General features: G+C 35.0%; 3 protein-coding genes across 3 annotated transcripts; 1 reads left to right on the top strand and 2 right to left on the bottom strand.

The window, feature by feature from the left end:
- Window positions 1–94: 94 nt before the first annotated feature.
- On the bottom strand, window positions 95–14315 carry LOC131785741 (DDB1- and CUL4-associated factor 11). The gene is made up of 20 exons (XM_059102684.2): window positions 14040–14315; window positions 12563–12708; window positions 12190–12221; window positions 11780–11860; window positions 11337–11401; window positions 10580–10680; window positions 10052–10154; window positions 9823–9866; window positions 8982–9036; window positions 8356–8424; window positions 7881–7938; window positions 7392–7484; window positions 6474–6566; window positions 6161–6250; window positions 4925–4988; window positions 4697–4809; window positions 4062–4101; window positions 3874–3920; window positions 3233–3292; window positions 95–2346 (listed from the first exon to the last, which is right to left on the bottom strand). The coding sequence occupies exons 1-20, from the start codon at window positions 14183–14185 to the stop codon at window positions 2203–2205; spliced, it is 1644 nt and encodes a 547-aa protein (XP_058958667.1). The 5' UTR covers window positions 14186–14315; the 3' UTR covers window positions 95–2202.
- Window positions 14316–14377: 62 nt separating this feature from the next.
- LOC131785743 (ER membrane protein complex subunit 4) lies at window positions 14378–17110 on the top strand. Its single transcript, XM_059102686.2, has 6 exons — window positions 14378–14455; window positions 14609–14696; window positions 15008–15046; window positions 15349–15502; window positions 15619–15782; window positions 16182–17110. The coding sequence occupies exons 1-6, from the start codon at window positions 14394–14396 to the stop codon at window positions 16215–16217; spliced, it is 543 nt and encodes a 180-aa protein (XP_058958669.1). The 5' UTR covers window positions 14378–14393; the 3' UTR covers window positions 16218–17110.
- A 1112-nt stretch (window positions 17111–18222) lies between these two features.
- LOC131785736 (programmed cell death protein 6) lies at window positions 18223–22448 on the bottom strand. The gene is made up of 7 exons (XM_059102674.2): window positions 22313–22448; window positions 22164–22225; window positions 22015–22059; window positions 21167–21310; window positions 20422–20436; window positions 20151–20260; window positions 18223–19295 (listed from the first exon to the last, which is right to left on the bottom strand). The coding sequence occupies exons 1-7, from the start codon at window positions 22375–22377 to the stop codon at window positions 19194–19196; spliced, it is 543 nt and encodes a 180-aa protein (XP_058958657.1). The 5' UTR covers window positions 22378–22448; the 3' UTR covers window positions 18223–19193.
- Between the last annotated feature and the right edge of the window lie 35 nt (window positions 22449–22483).

Here is a 22483-nt window from a genome sequence, read left to right as displayed (position 1 = left end):
ACAGTATTAATTAAGTAAAAACAATTTTGACTGACGTCTTTCAACCCTGTAACCCCATTAAGTGACTGGACTCAAAACAGTGAACATCAAAGGGTACATCACACTTGAACCTTTAATTTTTACACTGACCCATGATTAAATTGTATGACTACATTCTTTTGATTTGATTTTGTACAAAACAATGCTGGAAAGTAACGACAGAGAAACTATAGGCCCTAAGCAGTCATGGCAATAACCTTAAGGAAGACCTTGATTAAAAAATAAATTATTTTATATTTTCAGGAAGAATTTGGCAAAAGGCTGGATGTTTCTACCGTCTGTCACAGTATCACCCAGTAACATCAGTAAAATGTGAGTGAAGAAACGATAATTCCAAATGGAAACTTAAATAATTTGCCATCAGGGTTCTGTTCTCAGACCTTGTAAATTTTGATGATTTCAAATTATTGTTCTGCAGAGGATGGCTGAGAAATGTACAAAGTTTCAAAAACCCACATACTAAGCTATTGTTCGACTCATTTCATCTTTCGTTTTGCCTTGTCTTCATTGCTTAAGGTCTCTATTGTTTCAAGTTCATTACAACAAACATAAAAATCAACTTTAGAATTTTAAACATTAAATACCACATTTTTAAACCTAGTCACAATCACTGCTTTTAGCAATTTTTCATTTTGTTACTATTAAGTGGGATAAGAATATTACCATGTAATACAACTCACAACATTAAAAAAAGTCCATTGTTACCATTTATAAACATTGTGTAGCTGTTTAGAGTGTTCCTTTTATGACACCAGCAATTTCCTTACTATTATATGTATTTGGCCTGTTTCAAAGGTATTCTAAAATCAATCAAGACTATGAAGAAAGTGAATGAAATACTTGACAATGATTGGTTATCATTAGCACGATTTAAGCACTAGTCATAACCATTACAATTTCCTCAAATGTGATTGGTGCATCAGCTACTTCATTTTACACTAATCAGTCTGTACAGTTGTAATTGGACATTGTAATTGGACAGTTGGCTGCAATCAGACACCTGTAATCGGACAGTGGAAGCAGCCAATCATACTAGGTCCACTCAGCTTAATCCACCAATCACAGAATTGATCACAATAACCATAGCAACAACCATTTATCCAAAGAAAAACAAGGCAATTTCCAAAATGGAAGAATATTTAACTAAAGACATTGTCTCCAGTGGAGATATTTGTTCTAGGCATACTTGTTTTTTCAGAAATTGAAATGGTTATGATTAATTGGTAACAGGATTTCATGTTGTCCAATTCTGTCAGTAATCATACTCATGGTAAACAAATCAGACTCCTGCTTTGTGATTGTCTGATTTTGTTAATCACTCATATGATTACAGACCAAATTGGACTCCACTTGGTCCTATTACCATTATTAATGACACTAAGTATGCCTCATGCCTGTAACTGAACAGTGTGATGGGGTAGTTCTTGTGCCATACCTGTGCAAGATTGGGTACTAGGCCTGATTTGTATCCGAATTTAAATAGCCTACGTTGTTCATATTCTTATGGAAGAGAGTTAATTGCTCAATCAGTGAGTAGTTTATTTCTCACATTTTTTCAGTTTTAACTACATGACTTTGTGTCATCCAATTCTGTCAGTAATTATAATGCTCATGGTTTACACACATCACTAATATGATTACAAACAGCATTGGATTACACGCAGTCCTAGCAAAATTTATTTAATAATTTTGTCCAAAAATTGCTTCCTATACTCAACATAAATTACACTATTGGGTATATTGAGAGCTGGTTCACGTTTTGACCAATGAAAAAATTACACCAAGTACAAAACTGTATGTACAGAAAAGACAACAACCATCTTCCTTTAATTCCAACAACAAGGATGGCATAGTTAGCAGGACATTTTTGGTCTTCCACTCCCATGGTACATTTCTTCATCCCAGCTATTGTTCCATGAAAATTTTCTCATGTGAACTCAATGAAATTTCAAAGAGATGGTGAGAATACGTACTGCAAACTGAGACGGCCTGGTCAACCAAGCTCATGTGAAGAGACTGTAATTCCATCTTTAGGTGAAAGTTACCCGTTTTGCTGCTTACTTAAGTAAACATTTATGGACCAGAGAAAAAATGTGAAAGCCCACAAGAGAATATGTTATAGAATTTTTAAATCGCACTGAATTTGTAATGAGTTTTGTGATTTTATACATGTATGAGGTTTCTGAGACGAATAGAACGACGACAGGGCCCCACAGACTGCTGCTTGGGTTCTGGTTCCTCTTCTTCTTTATCATCCTCCTCATCATTTGGCCTTTTGTATCTCCACAAGCCAAGTGTTCCATCCCACTATAACAGAGATCAAGAATAGATTAGGCACGGTATTAAGAAACTTTTTCTTTAAGACTACCAATACCTTATGAATCCTGTGTTCTGAAAACCTTAGTATTAGAGACATCACCATCAAAGGCCTCTTTCACACATATGAAGGACATTACTGAGATAAACTTGTAATAAAATTACATTGTTTATATTCAGAATTTTTTATTAGAAATGACAGATAAATACTATTAAAAAGCAAAATGACAGATAAATACTATTAGATGGTAAAATGAGAGATACATAGACAGTAACATGACAGCTGTATCTAGATAGATAGTTAAATGAATTATTATCCAACTGCATGAAGTAGAACACAAATAACTTGCTGTTTCTATTTAACACCCTGCAGTGGAATTGTCAAAATACTGCACATCTTTTAAAAATATTCAGCAAGTATACTACACATCAAAGTGTCTTATAAGTTATAGCTATTGCAGTAGAATTGTTCCTGCTTAAAAAAAGTGTTCATCCTAATTTTGTTTTAGTGCTTAAATTATTTATTGACTTGAATATTCTGTAAATATGTTTAAATGGTGGTAAATGTTCATCAGAGAACCTGCACAATTGCATGAATGCTGTTTGAATCTTCTTGTCAATGTCCTCTGCACAGCAACAAGTGCAGGCACGGAAAGTTGAAAATTCATCAATTGTGTTTCATTAATTCTGACAAATGGCAATATTAAGCATTTCAGATGAACATGACCTTCTACCCTGACCATGAACTTTCACATGAACTTTCACACTGCTGAGGGACATGCATGGGTTAAATTTGTGAAAGAGTAAATTGAATGGCACTATTGCCCTAACTGGATTCTACAGTTACAGAATTATTGCTTGGAACTTGACTACTCACTGAAGTGCTGACAATCTCATTTTCATAGGGGTGCCATGACACATCTCGCACTGCTGATCTCTGTATATTAGTCAAGGTGAGCAAAATGTACTTTAGAAGAAACTATTCTCTCAATCTCATTGAAGGGCTAAGTGCACAGCTGATTTCTGGCAATTTTTTGGAGGTCTTGTTATCATTTTTGCTTAGGCTTGGAAGTTTTAAACCTTTGGCATACCAATTCTAGAGTAAATCTCTAGTTTGCTCTTCATTTTAAAGAATTTATTCATTGAGAAGATTTTTAAATGGTTGCCAAAAATAGTATATTGGTTGGCAGATTTCAAAAGAAAAAAATATTTGGGAAATACTATAAAAAAAAAAAACCTTAGACTATATAGCCTACAATACTGCCACTGTAAATCACTTAACTCTAGCAGGTGATTTACAAGTTTTTTTTGTGGGTTATTATACTGTTAAACTAATAGGAAGTATAGTCTATTGCCTAAATATCTTTAGACCAAAATTAAGTTGTGAAAATGTTCTTGCTTGTCATATGCCTGATAAACATATGCCTGGTGAGTTTCTCCCTGCATTCTTTCTTACCAACCTTTTTTCCCCCCTTCCTGAGGCAATCAATTTTTTGCTTTGTCAGCACAAAAGGATACATGTCCACTCAGTCTGGAGATTATTTTTCCAGTCAATGCATCATAAACTACACACAAACAAAAACAAAAAAGATTTTATTAAAAGTTATCCCTTTTGTGACCACGAAGAGAAGAAAAAAACTGTTACCAACTCTTTGATTTAACTTCTACCTTTAGTTACTGAATACAGTCAGTAATGTGGCACTTACTAACAACAGCACCAGTGGAACATCCCGAGTAGATATATCGCTAAAGAAAGAAGAAAAATATCAAAATCAAAAGCTGCAATTTTAGCAAATTAAGGCAGAAAAAGAAGCCTGAGTTAGTCAGGAATTATTCAGCATTCAAACTTGTGCCTCCCAGATACTAGCCATGAAGCCACAAGTTGGGAGAAGACACATTTTACAGGATTTTAACTAAGAGGGTTTTTTCTTTCCTATGGAAGAATCTGACCATCATTTTTTAATGAAATAAATTTCATTTGACCTGCAGATAAAAATCAAGTAATGCAATGATCCTCTATATAGGCTGCAATTTAAGCAATTGTAGAAAAGAGAAAAATCTAACAGGAAGAAAACAGAAATTTTTGAAATACTGGCAAGTTCAATATTCACTGTTCAGGCATGCTAAAAAAATTTCACACATGCATTGTATCACACAGAGCTAAGACTCATTATAGATGTGCGCTTTTTCCAGTAATAAGCACTTGCTCACAATTTTACACATTCTTTATTTCAACAGGCCATTACAACTATTTGTCATTACAACAGTTGCCCTAGCTTGATCTTCTTGAGAAAGTGAAGGCCATATAATAAGCCCTCTACTGGTAGCAGGATTAAGTTACCTGTCCTGTGGTGCGGAGAGGTGAGAAGTAACAGCGAACAAGAGTGTGTAAGACACTGTGGCCACGATAAGTCATGACAGATGAATCACCATCCAGCTTGGAACGTCTCACAGCTTAGGTCAGCAAAAAGGAAGAACAGAGAATTTACTTGGAACACATTTGTACTAAATGACACACCACACTAAAAAAGAGGAACAACAACTAAGCTAGACAACACAATAAAATTACATTTTCGTGGGACTGGTTGCCAGCGGTAGTCCCACCTCTGACCAGCTACAGCACGTTTTGTAGCCTGCAAGGCAAATGCAAAGGTTTGAATCAGCATCACCATATCCCAACAGCTGAAGAAAGTTGCCAGGCAGGAAGCATTAGCCATAACAATGAGGCACAAGGTTTATTTTTTTTCTCATATGTGTTAAACCTAACTGTAAAAGATTAATTGCTTTTGGTAAGAGCTGTCCCTTTGCAGTTTTTGAAAGTCTGAACTCAGAGACAAATTTCTCACTTTGTTTCATCTAGTTGTCAATCATCATCACAAAAGACAGAGAAAAAAAAAATTGGATTAAAATTTCTCCAGTCACAATTCTCTGACAACTATTTCACAACATTCACACAGCCCTTAATTGCCTTTCCTTTTATTTTTCTCTGTTTTCTTTGTGCTCACTCGACCAGTCTACACTGTTTTTCCTTCAGATCCCTTGAGTCAAGCAAATGTCACACTTGCTTCCTATTTCCATTCCAAAAACTCATAACATGTCCTTTTCAACATTCTAAAATATCTCAATTGTTTCAACAGATATGTGCAGTGTGACTGACAGTAGTATTTCAGTCAGTTGTTTTAATTTTCATTAAAATAATTGGAAGTAACAAGTACACAAATTTTACCAAAGATGTGAAGATTCTTAAGTTAGTGAAAAAATTCTAAAGCTATCAAATATTCAAAGATGTTTCGCCCTTTAACTCCCATGGGTGACCAAGACAGAATTTCTCCTTACAATATTGATACACTAACTACAATATCTAGCTGAAAAGTGATGAGATTTAAAGAAAAAGATCCATTAGGGGATTATATTATTAGTTGATCCATACCTAATTCTCCAAACTAACATCATAAGAATTGTGTGACAGACAGTAAGAAGAATTACTAAACAGGACCTTAGGAGTGAAAGGGTTACCTAATTCATCTGCCTTCACCAATATCAAAATGGAAAATGAAGAGCAAAAAGTGATGGAAACTTTATAAACCCTTTCCCTCCCAAGATCTCATCAGTAATTCTCCTTACTGTCTACCATACCATTCATATGATGTTAGTTTGGAGAATTTAGTATTGGATCAAATAAAAATCCCCTTATGGCTATTTTTCTTTATTCTCATCACTTGTCTGCTTGATATTGCATTGACACTGTAAGGAGAAATACTCTCTTGGTCACTCATGGGAGTTAAAGGGTTAAAGAAACACTCACACTGATGCCTTCCTCAGCAGAAAACTTTCTCATATCCCACAATTTGATTGTCTGGTCTTTGGAGTTAGTGATAAGGTGCCGTCCATCTCCCTGAAATAAGCAAAACAGTTACTAGCAGACAGGAAACATTTTCACTAACCCATGCACCTTCAAGAAACAGCACACAGCAACTGCTTTAAAAGGCTTATAAAACATCATTTAATGAACACAGCAGTAATCAATTGAGATAAATGCAACTGTTAGACAAGCAAGGTCAGGCACATGATGCAAGCCAGGTTCTGTGTTTAGGGACTTCAAACAAGATGTAACATACCCTTGGGTCAATGTGGGTGATACCATCAGCATGTCCAGCTAAAACACCCACTGGGTATGGGCAATTCTCAGATAGCTGCCGGCGATCCCAGACCTGTAAAAGCAGATAATAAGGGTTATATGCACACATTAATGTGTCCAACAGTATAACTTTTACATAAAATTGTTTCAAAATAAGAGAAAAATGCTCTTTTCTGGTCTCTCATCCCTACATCAATTGTTATATATTTCCTTTAAGTTCAGCAGGACGACATCAACACTTAAAAAATAATTCCTAACAAAATCATCACTGTTATAAATTGTATTTTAATCAAGACAACTAGCAAAAAAATCACTGTCATCACTATAGCCATTCAGCCTATTGGCCCACCCAGTGATTGCCTGATCACAGTTTCCTTCACATAAAGTGACTAGTTGTATTACTACTGCCCCCTGGATGGGATTTCAGTCCATTGCAAGCTTACCCCCAGCATTTTATTAGGCTTCCCTGACAATTTGCCAGTACCCATTTGTACTCCCAGGTGACTTCCACTGTGCGAGTACAGCGTTTTTCTCAGAAAAAGCAAGTCCAGTGCACTGACCAACAGGCCAAAGTGTCTGTCCGAAAAAGTCAATTAGAACTCTAGGGAAATCAACATTCCAGACATGCCATAAAGTGAAGGCGACCAAGTTGCAATTGGTTTCAGTTTTTGCATTGGATTGGTCAAAGGAATGGTACAAGTGGTCAGGACCAATCTCAGAGTGTAGTGCAGCATAATCAATGCAATTTCTGATTATTTTCCACACTACATTAAAAATAGCTCTTACCTACAAGCTATTGCTATATTTGCCATTAAAATATTTGTTTCTTATTCTGCCATAAGAACTTGTCCATTTAAGGTTTAATTCCATTTCAAAGTATAATTTCTGATACACAAACCTTACAGAGACCATCGTCTGCTCCAGAGAACAGAATATGAGAGCTGTCGTCTGCAAATGCTACCGTATTTACATCATCTTCATGACCATGGACCTGCAGTTCAAAAGGGACAATGGAGAAATAAAGAAATGTCTATTCACTCTTAGCTAAGAAACACAATAACTTGTCTGAGTAGTTCTGTAATTATAGTTTGTCTCAAGTAATAATTGATTATTAATAATACATTCAAGGTTCATTATAGCTATAAGAAATTCTTAAGTTAGTGAAAAAATTCTTAAGCTATCAAGTATCAACCCTCCTGGAGAATGTCCAGCAAAGGGCTACAAAATTTTTAACTATCATCAAACATGTCTTACAGAGAAGAACTGAGTAGTCTTCATTTATTGCCTCTTGATTATTGATTATTGTCCTAATAACCACTCATGTTCAAGAGTTTTGTTATAGTTTTGTTCAAGACTAATTTCAGAGACTTAGTATAAGAGTACTCACCCTCAAAGTCCGCTTATTACTTTCTCGATCATACACATATATGGCAGCATCATTGGCTCTAAACACAATGCATACAGGAAATCAATGTTGTAACAGTTATACATGACAACCTGTAAAGGGTGGCTTTAAAGATTAAGCTCAAGTCAACTCTCTGGTGCCTCTAGTGCCACAAGTCACTGCCTCTTTTCTCTGGGAGACTTATATGCATATACCATAGCCTTCAAGAACTTTAAAATCATGACACCTGAGATTTCTAAGCAGTGATTCTTCCAGGAGTACAGGTTTAGTTTGTGTGACCAGTCACAGGTACCATGTATCAGGTATTTCTTGAAAATGATACAATGTTATCAAAATTCAAGTTTTTGTCATTTTTTTGAGATGTCATAACTAATGTTTGATTTCTTGCTGCTCTCTTGTGATTCAGAATGGTAACACTAAGTAAGAATTCATCTTTAACAAGAGTATGAATACTAACCCTGCTAAAATTTCTTTATTGTCATGAGAAAACTTTATTGAAAATGCACAAAATCTTGAATCTTCTGGGCTAGAGGGGAGAATGAGATCATAAATAAACAAATTGTTCTTTACTAGGTTTACAGAAATTACAGAAAATGGGGCCTAGAAAATTTCAAGCTTCACTAGCATTTAAATCAATTTCTCACTGATATTACATACAGTTGGGGAGCACTAGATCAGACCCAATTAGACCCTGAGTTTTTAGCCATCCAAAATGGCAAGAGAGGAGGCCTTACCAGACTTTTTGTACACACCAACTTTTCCTACTAAGTTTATTTGTCCCCAGCTAGGCTCCATTTGTACCCAGTCCATCTTTTTGTTTCATACCCACAGTTTGTTTTTATGTTCATACAAGTTCTCCTGGGTTTTCATTACCAAATTAATGAACATTGGGATGGGTACAAATTGACCAGCAGGTTGGGAACGAGCCAACACAAACTGGGTTAGTCAACACTTGGGTTCAAATCAACTGAGGATTGAATGTCCAGGAGTAAAAATGAACTGTTAAAAGACCTCCCTACACATTATACACATTTTGAAAAATTGTCAAGTTTAGAAGGATAAATTAAGGAGAAAGTAACTTACTTTAAGCATAAAGCTGCATGTGTTTCATAGTCACCATAAATGTTGCAGAGATGAACTAAAACATCGAGAGCATTAAAAAGTTATAAAAACACAGTTATTGTCTTTATCACCTAGAAAGACTTGTCTGCTTATCTGATGTTAGTTTGTGGTTAATATGTTGTGGTTCAAATTTTCCTTGATTCTGTATTTCATAGTAAGTTTGATTTTTATTCCACTTTATCTTGTATTTTTGTATCTATCATCATTTACTGAAACAATGAGAACCAAAAATCCAGCAGGTTTACAGAATAATTTTTTCAATCAAGTACCAAGTTTGTACTAAAACATACCACCACATCTGAAAATAAACCCAACTTTAAAAGTTTTTATCATTCAATCACTAATTAACAACCAGTTAATTACCCATTATAAAAGGGTTTTTTCTGAAAAATTTTGTATCCCATATCCCATTTAAGGAAAAGAAGACCCATTATCTAAAAAACCCTGTCCACAATTACCAGCAGTATTGATGCTTGAATTACACAGAAGGTATTATTTTGGTTTGTGTGACTTTGTATGGTTAGATAGTTATGATCAGAGAAAAGTTCATTACTTTTGTTTGCTTTAATTGGAAGAGGATTGTGCAGATAATAGTGGCAACTGTAACACATCAAACAATTCAACATGGGGACACAGCCAATACCTGTTCAATTTGTCCTTGGACTCAGTACCTCATAACCATCATTTTATAACAACAAATTTTAACTTCAATGATTCTTTTCCATAATGTAGCAATGATTTGTTCCATCAATGGAAGTTTTGTTATCATGGTAATTTGGTATCATACTATTCTTCAACTTACTGTAGTCAGACCAGCTAGAATATATGAGGTATTGCTGATCAGGGCTAGTAAAAGAAACAAATATATTAATAATAAGCATTAAACTGAAGTTCAAACTCTTAAGTCCTTGGAGAATAGTAGAAACCAACTAAGAGCTGGATAAATTAAACTGGTGGAATTGCATGTTATCTTGAACTTTATCCGGTTTTTATGTAAATGTATAAAAGGAAAAAAACACTTCATTTCAAACCTAAAGTCCGTGTCTATTATACTCCAGCCTACGTCTCTTGCCACTATGTTTCGAAACTCTTTGAACTGTCCATGGGTTGTGTCGTACAGACGGATGTTTTGATCTGTAGGAAGTGAAAAAAGTCACCAGTTAGGAGATTCCTCTCTGAACAAATCCTAGGAGGAGATTGGCTGATTAAAATCTAGGAAAATCTAGGAAAATCCTAAGAAAATTGACAAGGCAGTGATGTTTGAATCATTATAATAATTGCAATTAAACGGGATGAACTCTTTATGCCCTAACATCAGTACCCATATTCTCCAAACTCTTTTCTTTTACATCTCCTTTGGTGCTAACAAGGAGAATTTGTCTAAAAATCAAAGTGTCTATTTGTGATCATTTCCTTTATTCTCAAGATAATGAATGATTCAGCTGCAGTATTACTGTAAGGCAAAAATAGATGCTGGCCAATCTTAGGGTTTTAAGGGTTAAAATATGAAGACAAAACAGTTTGTTGATGATCATTATCTTTTAATTATTATCACAAACCTTGACAAGCTGAAAGAAATACTGTTCCATCACTGGAATACTGGCCACAAAACAGCTTTTGGAGAAACTGAGCTTTTGTTGCTTTCTTGTTGGGGATATAACTGCAAAAAGGAAACAAAACTATTCTAAAACCACGATACAAGTGTTCTACTAACAGTCTTCCACTGGTTTTCACTGCCATGTGCCAATGACTTGATTATAGAACACAATTATGGTGAAAAAAGCCTCTGGGTTTCTCTGTTGCATTATTTCCAGTCACTGCTGTATGAGAATTGAAAGGTTGGCTATAACTATGATGTAAGACTGTATATTAAGAGTAGAGACTTCAAATCAACTGGGTTGAAAATGTAAATTGGTCACTGTACAGAGTTTATATAAAAGCAGATGTTTCAAATATTAGCCCTTCCTCAGCACTGGAAACTGTGTAAGGTGACCAATTTACATCATCAACTCAGTTGATAAACAAAATTATTGGGAGACTTCAAAGCTGTGTAAACTGTCTTCCAGGAAAAAATAGCAAGCAATATCATTTAACATACTGTATGAAAAGATCTTTACTTACATGTATAACTACTAAAAAGTGATGACCAGAGTAAAACCGATCCTCCCTAATACAAACTTAATTCAGTTGACCTATCACTTTATCTTGAATTTCATGTCATTTTAATTAAGGATCATTTTTACATCACTGATTGTCACCCCTCTGGAAATCCCCATAGTCTCAATTTGTTCAAGAGTAAATCTACTTTTTACTTACTTGGCTGAAGCCGCAGCCTTGTCACTAGAGGTAAAGTTTGGCCGATTATGAAGGGAACTTTCTCTCTGCAAAATATCCACAAAGGTTATCAAAGGATACCTTAGATTTGGTCAGTGGTTTCCAACTTAAAATGAATGGTGTGGGATACCATAACCCAGATAAGAGTCTTTTTTAACTCATTTTGCTATGTTCTTGGGCAAGACACTTAGGAGAGCCTTCTCTAATAAGGGGTGTCAATAGATTTTTAATGAGACTAGACAGAGTGTTGAAGGAAGGGTGGTAGGTCTTGCAGTGAGCTAGCATCCTGTTCAAGGGCAGTGGTCATCTCATGCCATGGAAATCTGAGATGGCATTGTAAGCTGCTAGCAACTCAGCCCATTAGACTTAGTTAACCTTCCAGATTTTCCAAAACAGTTAGAAAGTGGAATTTTATCAGCACTTACCCTGTGAAGCCTTGAACAAATATTTTGACCACCTAAAATTTGACCACTTGACAATAATGTGTCCAGTTTAAACACACTTTGCTGCAAGTGATAAATTAAAAAATACAAGGAAAAAAGGTTAAAGAAAACAGTTCTCTCAAAGTTATAAACACTAAAACTTCCTGATGTCTAAATATGAAAGCAGAGTATTAAAAAAATTACAAATCTAGATGCACTCATTTTTCAAAACTGTGTTAATAGCTGTTGTGTTCTAAATTTTTCTTGGATTTAAAAATTATAAAAGCAGCATTAATTTTGGTTTTCCTATGTCTCAAAATCAGTATTCTGGGCCAGATATAATTATAGCAATGAAAAAAATTCAGACCAGAGAAAAAAAGAACAACAACAAACATAATTATCCTATAACTTACATCAACAACTAGAGTATTAGGATTTGGATCAACTAAAGAGAAAAACAGAGAAAACTGGGTTAGACTGGATTGAATTTTGATCATATTAATATCACTGACAGAAAAATTGAAGCAAAATAAGTTATTTGCATGGATTGTTGTAATTGCTTTGATACAGTGCTTTTGCTCCCAAGTTCTGAATGACTAATACTCTCTTGTAGCAGACATTCATCTATTCTAATTTAATAAAGAGATTTTGTTTCAAATAAATGGAATATAACATCTTTTTTTATAGTTTCACATTTTCTCACAACCTGTTTGCTGTAAAATGTACCAATAATGTATGGAGAAGATACATAGTAATCATTTTTGGGAGCTCAGGGGTCAACAATACCTGGAGGACTGGCTGCTTTACCATTGTGATAAGCAAAATCTTCATCAAAATCTTCATCATCATCACTGTCACTTGATGACATGCCATGAATGATGTGGATCCCACTGCCTCCCTCAGTGGTAGCACGCACAAGCCGAGCCTGACCACTGGAGACAATATTCAAGAAAGTAGAATTTAATGAAGATGGACTAACATAATTTTGTGAAGGTAGAGTAGCAGAGTAGACTAACTGATTTGCTGAAAATCTCACTGAATAAAATTGACATTGATATTAATTGGAAGTCGAAGCTGATTGATTGACAGAATGACTGACAATGAGACAGACAGACAGACTCAAAGACAGACTAGCCAATAGACAGACAGATTGATGGACTGACAGACTGATTAGGCTGTTCCAAATCTCTCCCTTGATATAATCAGCATATTTATTTGACTAAGTGCCCACATGTGTGCCCTCCCCCTAATAGGTGCTAAACACCTTGGCCATGATGTCAAACGTGCACCCTCTTGAATAATCACCCCCTCCACCCCTCCTCCCTCACTTTCCTACATAGGAAAACCCTTTTCTATTATAACCTTTTAAACTTTGACTCAAGTGGAAGCAGTACATGAGAATAGCTTCTTTTCTATCTCCATATGCTTGCAGAGTTCCTTTCTATGCATTATCTGTGCTTTACATTTTTTGTGCTATTGCTGCATAGACTCAATAAGCACCCCCTTCAATTATGTGCCCTCCTGGCAACAAGCACCTCTCCTCTTAAGTGAAATTTTGAATAAGTAGCTCATGCTTTTTCAAGGAAATTTAGTACTTGAAAAAGAGCGCTCACAGTACAACAGTTGCATTACTTTTTGGGTCATAGAAGTATAACTACAGTAAATGTGCAATTACTCAAGACTCTTATTCTTTTTTTTTCAAAGTCTTGATACTTAATATAACTAAGTTTACAGAAATGTTATTGACAAATAGATTCTATGTTGATGCATGTCTGTTCAGCAATAGATCACAGATAATGTCAAAATGTGGTAAGAATATGAAAGTGGTACATGAGTTACAGTCATTGATTTTCTAACCATGTTTTGACACCATCTGTGATCTATCACTGTACAGACCTGCTGCAAGATAAAAACTCTTTGTATTATGTGATTAAAAAGTAAATTGTTGTCTATGGTGACGTCATCTTCGCGTCTTTCCTCCAATAGAGCATAAGAAAGAACCAATCAAAACAACAAAAATGTTTCTTTCTATTATATTACCTCGACTACCCTTTATTCTTTAAAACTCCGATTAAAGCATTAATCTAATTATCGGATACGTGAAATACGAATCTGTATAAATGTTACTTTTTCCTATTCGAAGTACACTTCATAACACTCAAAAAAACATAAAAGAATGAGATAATTGAAAAAGAAACCTTATTATGTAAACTCGAAAACACTAAATAATTTAACTGCAGTGGAAAACTAGAAGGCTTCTTACCTACGAAGCAGAAACGCAAGCACGCTCACAAGGTCAGATTCGTTGTCGTCGCTATCTGCATCTTCAGTAACACCGGGATTTGACGTCGATTCATCTCGATTCTGTTCGACCTCCCTCCTGGAGCCACGTGTATTTCGGCTGCCCATACTCAGTCCTGAATTAAGCAAGGACTCGTAAAGCACGTTTTACAGCCGATTTCCCGGTATTTTCTTACATAACTTTGCATAAAGCGACACCAGAAAGTAATGTTTTGGTGTGTTGAGTCTACCACTGAACCCGTCTCGCTTTCATGTTTGTTTGTACTATTCATATCCAGACCCTGCGCGAGTACAGTTAGATACTACAACATCCAACATGGCGAACCGTGCGATGTCGCGAAGACCAACGAATAAGTGGGCAATAGACTTGACTAGTCGGTACGATCTCGAAATTTTCACCGACTGCTCTTTTATTTTATTTGTTGTGTAACTTGTGATTGTCCTTTAAGAAACAGCTTAAGCTTTTATTGTAGACAAATGAGAGGTTTTGTATTTTCGTTCCCAACGTTTATGGTAAATTTGTTCCCCCAGACCTCGTTATGTGCCCGATAGACAGTTTGTTCAGCATAGTGAGCTTCCAGCACCACTTGGGTACACAGAGCACAAAGTTCAGCATGTGGTTTGTATAATTTTTTCTTTTCTTAGAATTTTGTCGGATTCCTGGGTAAGTTTTCAGACTCTTTGTGACATTATTTGGGAACTGAGAGAGTATTGCATTTTGTCGTGTATACACACAACAATACAAATAGTGTAAGGATTGGATTGAAGTAAATTTAACGGCTCAAAAACCGTAATCAGTTAAACTGTAAACTGATTTCTTTATTTTGCATGGTAGAGTTTCATAAAATACTAGTGCAGCAAACTCTGACATTACTAGTGATGTGTATTGCGACAGAGCCCCTTTAATTTGAAGTCTTATTTTTGTATTAGGAATCACGAGAGGCAAATAGCACTCACCTTGTGGCAAAGGTACACTTCATAATATTCATTAGGAATTTTTAAAGATGTTCAAATATGCTATTTACATAGGTTTATTTTAAAGCGTGTAAGAACCATCTTGTGATTTTCCAAAAGTCACATAGTTACTCATTTGAAGAAATTTAGGTCATGTTTGGGTTCCTCTTTGGAGTCTCAAAGTTCAAGAGGAAATAAATCTTTGCATTTCTTTTGAATATATAGTTAAAAATCATAGAATAGTTTCTTTAGCACACATCTTTTTTAGTTCCCTCCAGAATTAACAACAGGTGTAATTTTGGATTTTTCACTTTCAGAAATCTTGGGATATAGCTCTTGGACCATTCAAGCAAGTTCCAATGAATCTGTTCATTATGTACATGGCGGGTAATTCTATTTCTATTTTCCCAATCATGATGGTGGGTATGATGTTCCTGAGGCCAGTCAAAGCTCTCCTAGCCATCAAATCAAGTAAGTACTCTTTGGCTCTGTTGGGGCAATTTAAAAAAAAAAAGGATTATTATTGGTAGTGATGGCTGAAGTTTAGCCTTACCTCATTAATTTGTTTTATTTTGTTATTTTTTCAGCTTTTGTATCTCTTGAAGGAGAACATGACCATGTTGCTCTTCAAAAATTTTTCTATCTTCTTGGAAACCTTTCTCTTGTTGCACTGGCGCTTTACAAATGTCACTCCATGGGACTCTTACCAACTGCCACATCAGACTGGTTGGCATTCATGGCACACAAGACTGTGAGTTTGTTTCTTTCTAATCACTTTATTGTTGGATACAGAAAACCATGTACTAGAGAGTAGACTTTTTCGTATCCTGAGTGTGTTAAAAGTACAGCAATTTGCTATCTTGCAGAATTGTTACATCATTATTGAAACCAAATATTTATTATTATTATTATTATTATTATTATTATGCCTTGTATGGGATTAAGAGAGCACTTTCCCCTGTTTTTGTGACACCTTTTAACTGCCATGTATAGGTAGTTTGTCAAGTTGCTGTCTGAATTTTTACTCTTTTAAAATGTGTTTTTGCAATGTTACTTCAAACTCCTTGTTTACTACAACATAAGTGAGTTAATTTTCTCTATACAATTATTCATGTATAAATATTATTATATTATCATTGTTTTTTTTCAGAGAGTTGAGTACAGCGGAGGAGGTTTCATTCTTTAGCATCAGAGAAAGTTATTTGTTGTCACAAAAGTAGCACTCCAGGCCGGCTTCTTTTGTTTACATTTCTTAACCCTTTAACTTCCAAGATCTCATTAGTAATTCTCCCTATTGTCAGCTATATAGTTCTCATGATGTTAGTTTGGAGAATTTGGTATTGAATCAACTAATAATAATCCACTTATGAATATTTTCCTTTATTCTCATCACTTGTCTACTTGATATTGTATTGATATTGTAAGGAGAAATTCTGTCTTGGTCAGTCATGGGAGTTAAAGGGTTAAAACAAAAACTGATGATGTACTACAAGTAAATTAATCTGTGAAATGATGTGTACATGATATAGCTTTCAGATGAGTCATACCCTGTAGCATTTTATTCCCTCTCTCTAAACTAACCCTTAACATAAGGGAAAACTGTAAGCCTCCAGACTTGTGTACTTTGTACAGGTGTGAGCTGGCATTTTGTTTGGGACTTCCCTTGGAAACACAAGTACAACTGTTTGTGCAACAGACCTACGAAAAAGGGAAGTTTAGAGCTGCACAAAGTGTCCTATTGGTTCGAATGTGGCACAAAATTAACAGTACAAAGAAGAATAATGATTTTTTTTGTTGTGTTTAAACTGCAAATTTATGTTGTAGACTTTAGGATCCAAGCTGGTAGAAGCTTTTCTGCTATTTCTTATGCCTTTTCCTGTGTATAATCTCCATGGTGATCTCAGTATGAATGTTATAACAAACATGTAATAGAGTTAAAGAAAGCAGAGGTTACAATCACATGCAGAGTACTTTGTTCCCTCATGAAGTAATATTTAAGTACAATTGAAAGCAATGATACTAATGATAAATCTTGTGTAGATTGTTTTTGAAATAAATTGAAGAGATAAATTATCAATTGACATGACATACATTTCTTTTTGGGGATTAGAAGAGAACAGAAATGCTGCTATTTAACACCACACTTTCGCAATACGATCAAATAATTTGTTGAATAGATTTTTTTCTGGAGGTCTGGCTGACTATCCCACAATAGTGAGATTTTCAAATTATTAATTATTTTCATCCCAAGGTGAAAGTTGTGAGGAATCCTTGCATGTTATTGGATAAGACACTTTCCTATCACTCCCAATGCCTCTCCACCCAGGGGTATATATGGGGACAGGCAAACTGGCAAGCCTAACAAAAATTGTTCAGGAGAGGGGGTTGGGGAGGTAAAACTTTTATAAAGTAGCCTTCTGTCCAGAGGGAGTAGCTCTTCTTCAAGCACTACTTCTCGATACTTCAAGCAACTTGCTTGGCTCCAGCCAGGTAAGCCACTAAACTTATAAGCTGACTTCCAGCCTGTGTCAGATCCCCTACCCCCCCCCCTCCCCTCAATCTATCTATGGGTGTGTTACTATTTTTTCTGAAAAAAAGGGTATGCTTGTAATGACAAGTTCACACATTACTGTTCAATGAAGTGTGACATGTAACTGGCAGTGCAAGGAGAAGGGTAAGGCATGGGTTGATTGAAAAGTAATTGGTCTCACAAAAGAAGTTTCTGCATTTTCTCAATCCAAATTCCCTAACTTACTAAAAATTCCCTCACACACACACACAGATTGCAGTACCAATAAGGACACTACAAGGAAGTTCTACCTGCCAAAAGCTCTGACTTGGATGGCCTGTTCTTTACTGGGATGATTATTTTCTCTCAGAGTGTGACTTATCAGGGTTTTAAACCAAACTTACTGTACTTCCACCCTGAAAATGAAAAGCTGAAAAGTTTTGAGCCAGATTTATAGCATAATTTTAAATCAAATTGACCAAGAAATGATTTAATTAGAAGAACCTGCTACACCTAAGGGGTGTTCTGGTTTATCAATTCTAAACGCCACAGTTTCCAGCTTGTTTAAAATTTAAAATTTAATGGGACCTTTTTATCATGGCATGCCAAATGGCTTACAATTGTGACAGATTTTGACGGGAAAATAACTACAAACTGGTTGAGAGATAACTGCTACGGCTGGTACATAAGATCACAATGTGGTCCACACATTATTTTAATGCCCATGTTTCTAGTACACTGCACATGACTTCTATTGCGATACAGAAAATGTGCTGAGTGACAAAAAAAACCATTCTATAATTTTCCTTTAGTTTTCTTTTCTCACTCTACCCACTCCAACAAATACCATATATTAGATAAGATAAACTCTGACCAAACAGATATAGTAGAGGGAGTATACAGCCCAATACCTAATAAGCCTAATACCTGTTTTTCATGATGAACTTTACCAGGTAAGATTACAAAGATATTAACATACAAGTAAACATGGAACAGAGAGCTAGCAGATTAACTCCAAGAAGTGATTCACATGACACCTATAATGACCCTATAATGTCCATACATTATCCAGCTAGCAGGTAATGAGAATACGAAAACTTATCAGGTAGAAGTTGTTATCTTGATCCAACCAAAATTCTTATTCCTTATTCAAAGGGAAATGCATAGTAGCTGGAGGGGAGAATTACCAATCAGATCATGGAAATTTAAGGTTTAGACATCACTTTTATACACTTAACCCTTTCACTCCCAAGTTATCGTTAGCAGTTCTCCTTACTGTCTGCCCTGCAATTCTTATTATGTAAGTTTGAAGAATTTGGTACTGGATCAACTAATAATCCCCTGATTTATATTTTTACTTATTCTCATCAGTTGTCTGCATGAAGTTATATTGAAATTGTAAGGAGAAATTCTGTTTTGGTCACTCACAGGAGCTAAAAAGTTAACAAAAGCAACCAAACCGTAGAAAGAACATTCACATCTACAAGACTTGCAGTAACCAATCACTATCATAAGGAAAAAAGTTTTGAAGTTTTCTTTTTTACCAAACAACCGCTACTTGTTATTTCAAGCCTTTTATATGAAACAAGAACAAGACTAGAAAATATTTAAATACAGCTATAGCATTGTAGTTGAAGAAGTAGAATGCATCTTTTAGGTTTTCAAACTAAACACCAAAGATAGGAATTGTTCATAGTTTATGGTAATCCATCCATTTCGGTTTGTATCAAAGCCCTGAAAAGCACTTGTCAACATCTGAAAAGAAATAGAAGAAAAAAATTATGAGCAACAAGATGGTGACACACCACAGCCATGAGGAAATATTACTATCATGGTTTCTAAAATAATTTAAAGTTCATAAATTCCATTAATAATAAGCTATACAATGGTAGAATGTGATTATAACTGGTAAAGGAAGTCAAAGGATTTTAACCCTTTACACCCTAACATCAGTATGCATATTCTCCATACTGTTCCCTGTACATTTCCCAAACTGCTGACAAGGAGAATTATTTAATGATCAAGAGCTTCAGTCTTTCTTTCATTTCCTTTATTCTCGCAACTTAATGTTTGATTCAGGGGTGAAATTGTAATGAGAAATTAGTTGCTGGTCGTTCTTAGGGGTTAAAGGGTTAACAAACTGTTAAGTTAGGAAAGTTCTGCTGCAAAATAAGTGGGAGTGAAGTTCACAGAGGTGACTTTCTCTCTAAAGTGAAAACATGCATGAAATGATATTCCATTCTTGAACTAAAGGCTATATGTATCACTGATCAACTCTGATGAATCACGAAAGGTAAATGTTGCCAATCTCATTTTTTGTGTTGTTGTTATAGAGAGAAGAAGCCTCAGTCCAAAAACAATCTCAAGGACCAACAGGTAAGGTCAATCAAAGGTTTATTACATGAACAGAAAGTTTTACCAACAAATTTTTCTACAATGCAAACTAGATTGACAAAAGTTGCCTTTTTCTGTTTCTTTTTTTTAAGCTGAATTACCAAAGTAATTCAGTATAAGGTGAGTATATAAGTATATGGTCTAACTGGTCCAGTGACAACTCACTGCCAACTCACTGAGTCAGCCATGCAATAAAACTTCATATCTGTTACTGACCTGTATTATAACACAGCATTGAATAAAATCATCAAAGTTGACAACTCCTTTGCCACTGCGGTCAAACTTTTTGATCAAAATACCATAAAATCTCTCTGATAACCTGTAACCTTGAAAAGAAGTACGTCATATTAATTGTCTGCTGATTTTAAAATTTTTTTTTGTGTATAGATGCCACACATAAACATTGAATAATATAAAACATGAATTTTTATCAATTCAGTTTCATTAAAAAATATTTTAAAAGATTCTTTTTGGGTACAGCACTTACCAAAACTAGTCAAGGCTACAAAAAAAGTGAAAAAAACAAAAGTTAGTCAGAAAAATCTGGGCATCAAGCTAAATTACATATACCATGTATAATTATGTAAAATTATCAGAAGGGCTACAAGATAAAACAAAAAATGTCCTTATTTCCATAGTAGTCTGCCAACTCTTCTTAGTAGAAGTAAATTTTGGATAATATTACTAAAATGGAGAATATTGTTACAATATTGCTATGAGGGGAAATAAATGAAAGAAGGTTCTGTCCAAAACTAGAATAAAAATACAAGTATATATCCATTCTTTTCAAGAGTAGTTTTATGGTTAGATATTTTTTGTGATTTTCAATCATGTCTTAGCCAGCAACCTCATTTCATAGGGAGAGACTAGAGAAAAGTGGAAAAAAAAACATAAACCCTTCAAAACCCTAACAGTGACCAACATTTTATTTCTCCTTACATTAATGCTTTCGAATCATTCAGTGCAATTAGGAGAATAAAGGAAAACAGTTCCAACATGAGAGACTTTGATTGTTAAACTAATTCTCTGTAACGTATGGAGAAAAGTTTGAAGATGAAATGGATACTGTCAGCTTAGAAATAAAGGGTTAAAGGATTGGGGGAACTGTGTCAAGTCCTTAGATCAATCATGGATTCCAGATTTCCGGAGAATTCTATTTCTGTGACATGTATGTAAAAATTGGAAGTCAGAATTATTTATTCACCCTTCCATTTGAATAGGTTGATAAATACCTGTTTGCAGCTCTCTCTTATCTATTGATCCTGAGTTATCCTTGTCATAACTTCTGAATGTGGTCTGCCAATCGGATATGTATTTCCACAGAGATGCAAACTCTTGAAAATTAATAGTTCCATTGTTGTCACGATCAAACATTCCTGTATACATGAACGATATATTATTGATAACCAGTCAAGTCATCTCACACTAGTAAAACAGACACAGTATTTATTAATTCTGTCAATCATTGATGTTCAACATGACGCATCCAAAACTGACAATACAAAGACAGTGCTCATGTCTTTGAAAATGCAGAAAATATTTTGCCTTTTATTCAGTGGGCTATAATCGTAACTTATCACCTCACTTTTAAATTTCAAATGGCTAAAACTTATAGCTGCACGCATCAAAAATCAAATTAGGAACAGAGGATGAACAAAAATTTCTCAGCTCCTCTTCCAGATCATGATTAAGATAGAACTAAATATAAAATATCCTTCAAGATACGAGTACCAAGATCAACACTTATCAGTTAAAGTAAATGTTGACTTGTAATTATAAAAGTGTCCTTTAAGATATGAGTAACAAGATCAACGCCTACCAAATGAAGTAAACATTGGCAAATATAAAAGAGTCATTTAAGATACGAGTAACAAGATCAACGCTTATTGAATGAAATGTTGACTTGTAAATATAAAAGGGTCCTTCAAGATATGAGTAACAAGATCAACAATCAATAAATTTAGTACATGCTGACTTGTCAATGAAAAATAATGGATAATGAGATCAGTAATATTTATTTATAGAGTTGACAAAAGAATCGAAGAAAATCAACGAGGTCAAGAAATCGTTTGATACAAACCTATCATGAGTCGTACAGTTTCCGGGTTGAAAGGCGTCCAAGTCCCTGTTAAATAAATTAAATGGTATATCAATGCTATTTAGTCACATTATAAATAATGACTAATCTTATAAATGATGATCAAGCTCAAGAATGAAAGTGTACCACACCATTTGAAAGCGCCTGTTGGAGTTCGTTAGTAGAGATTCCACCACTTCTATCTTTATCCACTCTAAAAATAAACCCAAAAATTATATTAAGAGTGTTTGACACAAACGTCCACCCAAATTCTTCAACTATCTATTGTATTTATTTCTACCTCTGGAAGACATTCCATAGGAAATTCTGATCGTGTTGTGGATGTTGTTGACCGTAGTACGCCATGTTTGTAGAAAGCTGCAACGGACGGAGTAGCGTGGTGGCAAAGTCATATGAAATCTTTGCGAGGGCTGGGAAAGGGGCTGGGGTTATATATCGTCATACTATCATT

The sequence above is a fragment of the Pocillopora verrucosa genome, chromosome 3 (genome assembly GCF_036669915.1).
Source record: "Pocillopora verrucosa isolate sample1 chromosome 3, ASM3666991v2, whole genome shotgun sequence".
In the NCBI taxonomy this organism is placed as follows: Eukaryota; Metazoa; Cnidaria; class Anthozoa; order Scleractinia; family Pocilloporidae; genus Pocillopora; species Pocillopora verrucosa.
Note: the sequence above shows the minus strand (reverse complement) of the source record. Positions and strands in the feature narration are given on the sequence as shown.

Bases quoted from the DNA above. Each gene is read 5' to 3' on its own strand.
- LOC131785736 (XM_059102674.2), bottom strand. From the start codon at position 22,377: ATGGCGTACTACGGTCAACAACATCCACAACACGATCAGAATTTCCTA. The intron at 22,060-22,163 runs GTGTGGTACACT...TTTATTTAACAG, and splicing joins CCAACAGGCGCTTTCAAATG to GGACTTGGACGCCTTTCAAC. The intron at 19,296-20,150 runs GTCAGTAACAGA...ATTTCTTTTCAG, and splicing joins AATGCTGTGTTATAATACAG to ATGTTGACAAGTGCTTTTCA.
- LOC131785741 (XM_059102684.2), bottom strand. From the start codon at position 14,185: ATGGGCAGCCGAAATACACGTGGCTCCAGGAGGGAGGTCGAACAGAAT. The intron at 11,861-12,189 runs GTAAGTTATAGG...TATCACTTGCAG, and splicing joins CTAATACTCTAGTTGTTGAT to CAAAGTGTGTTTAAACTGGA. The intron at 4,810-4,924 runs GTAATTTTATTG...TGCTGACCTAAG, and splicing joins GCAACCAGTCCCACGAAAAT to CTGTGAGACGTTCCAAGCTG.
- LOC131785743 (XM_059102686.2), top strand. From the start codon at position 14,394: ATGGCGAACCGTGCGATGTCGCGAAGACCAACGAATAAGTGGGCAATA. The intron at 15,047-15,348 runs GTACACTTCATA...TTTCACTTTCAG, and splicing joins GCACTCACCTTGTGGCAAAG to AAATCTTGGGATATAGCTCT. The intron at 15,783-16,181 runs GTGAGTTTGTTT...GTTTTTTTTCAG, and splicing joins CATTCATGGCACACAAGACT to AGAGTTGAGTACAGCGGAGG.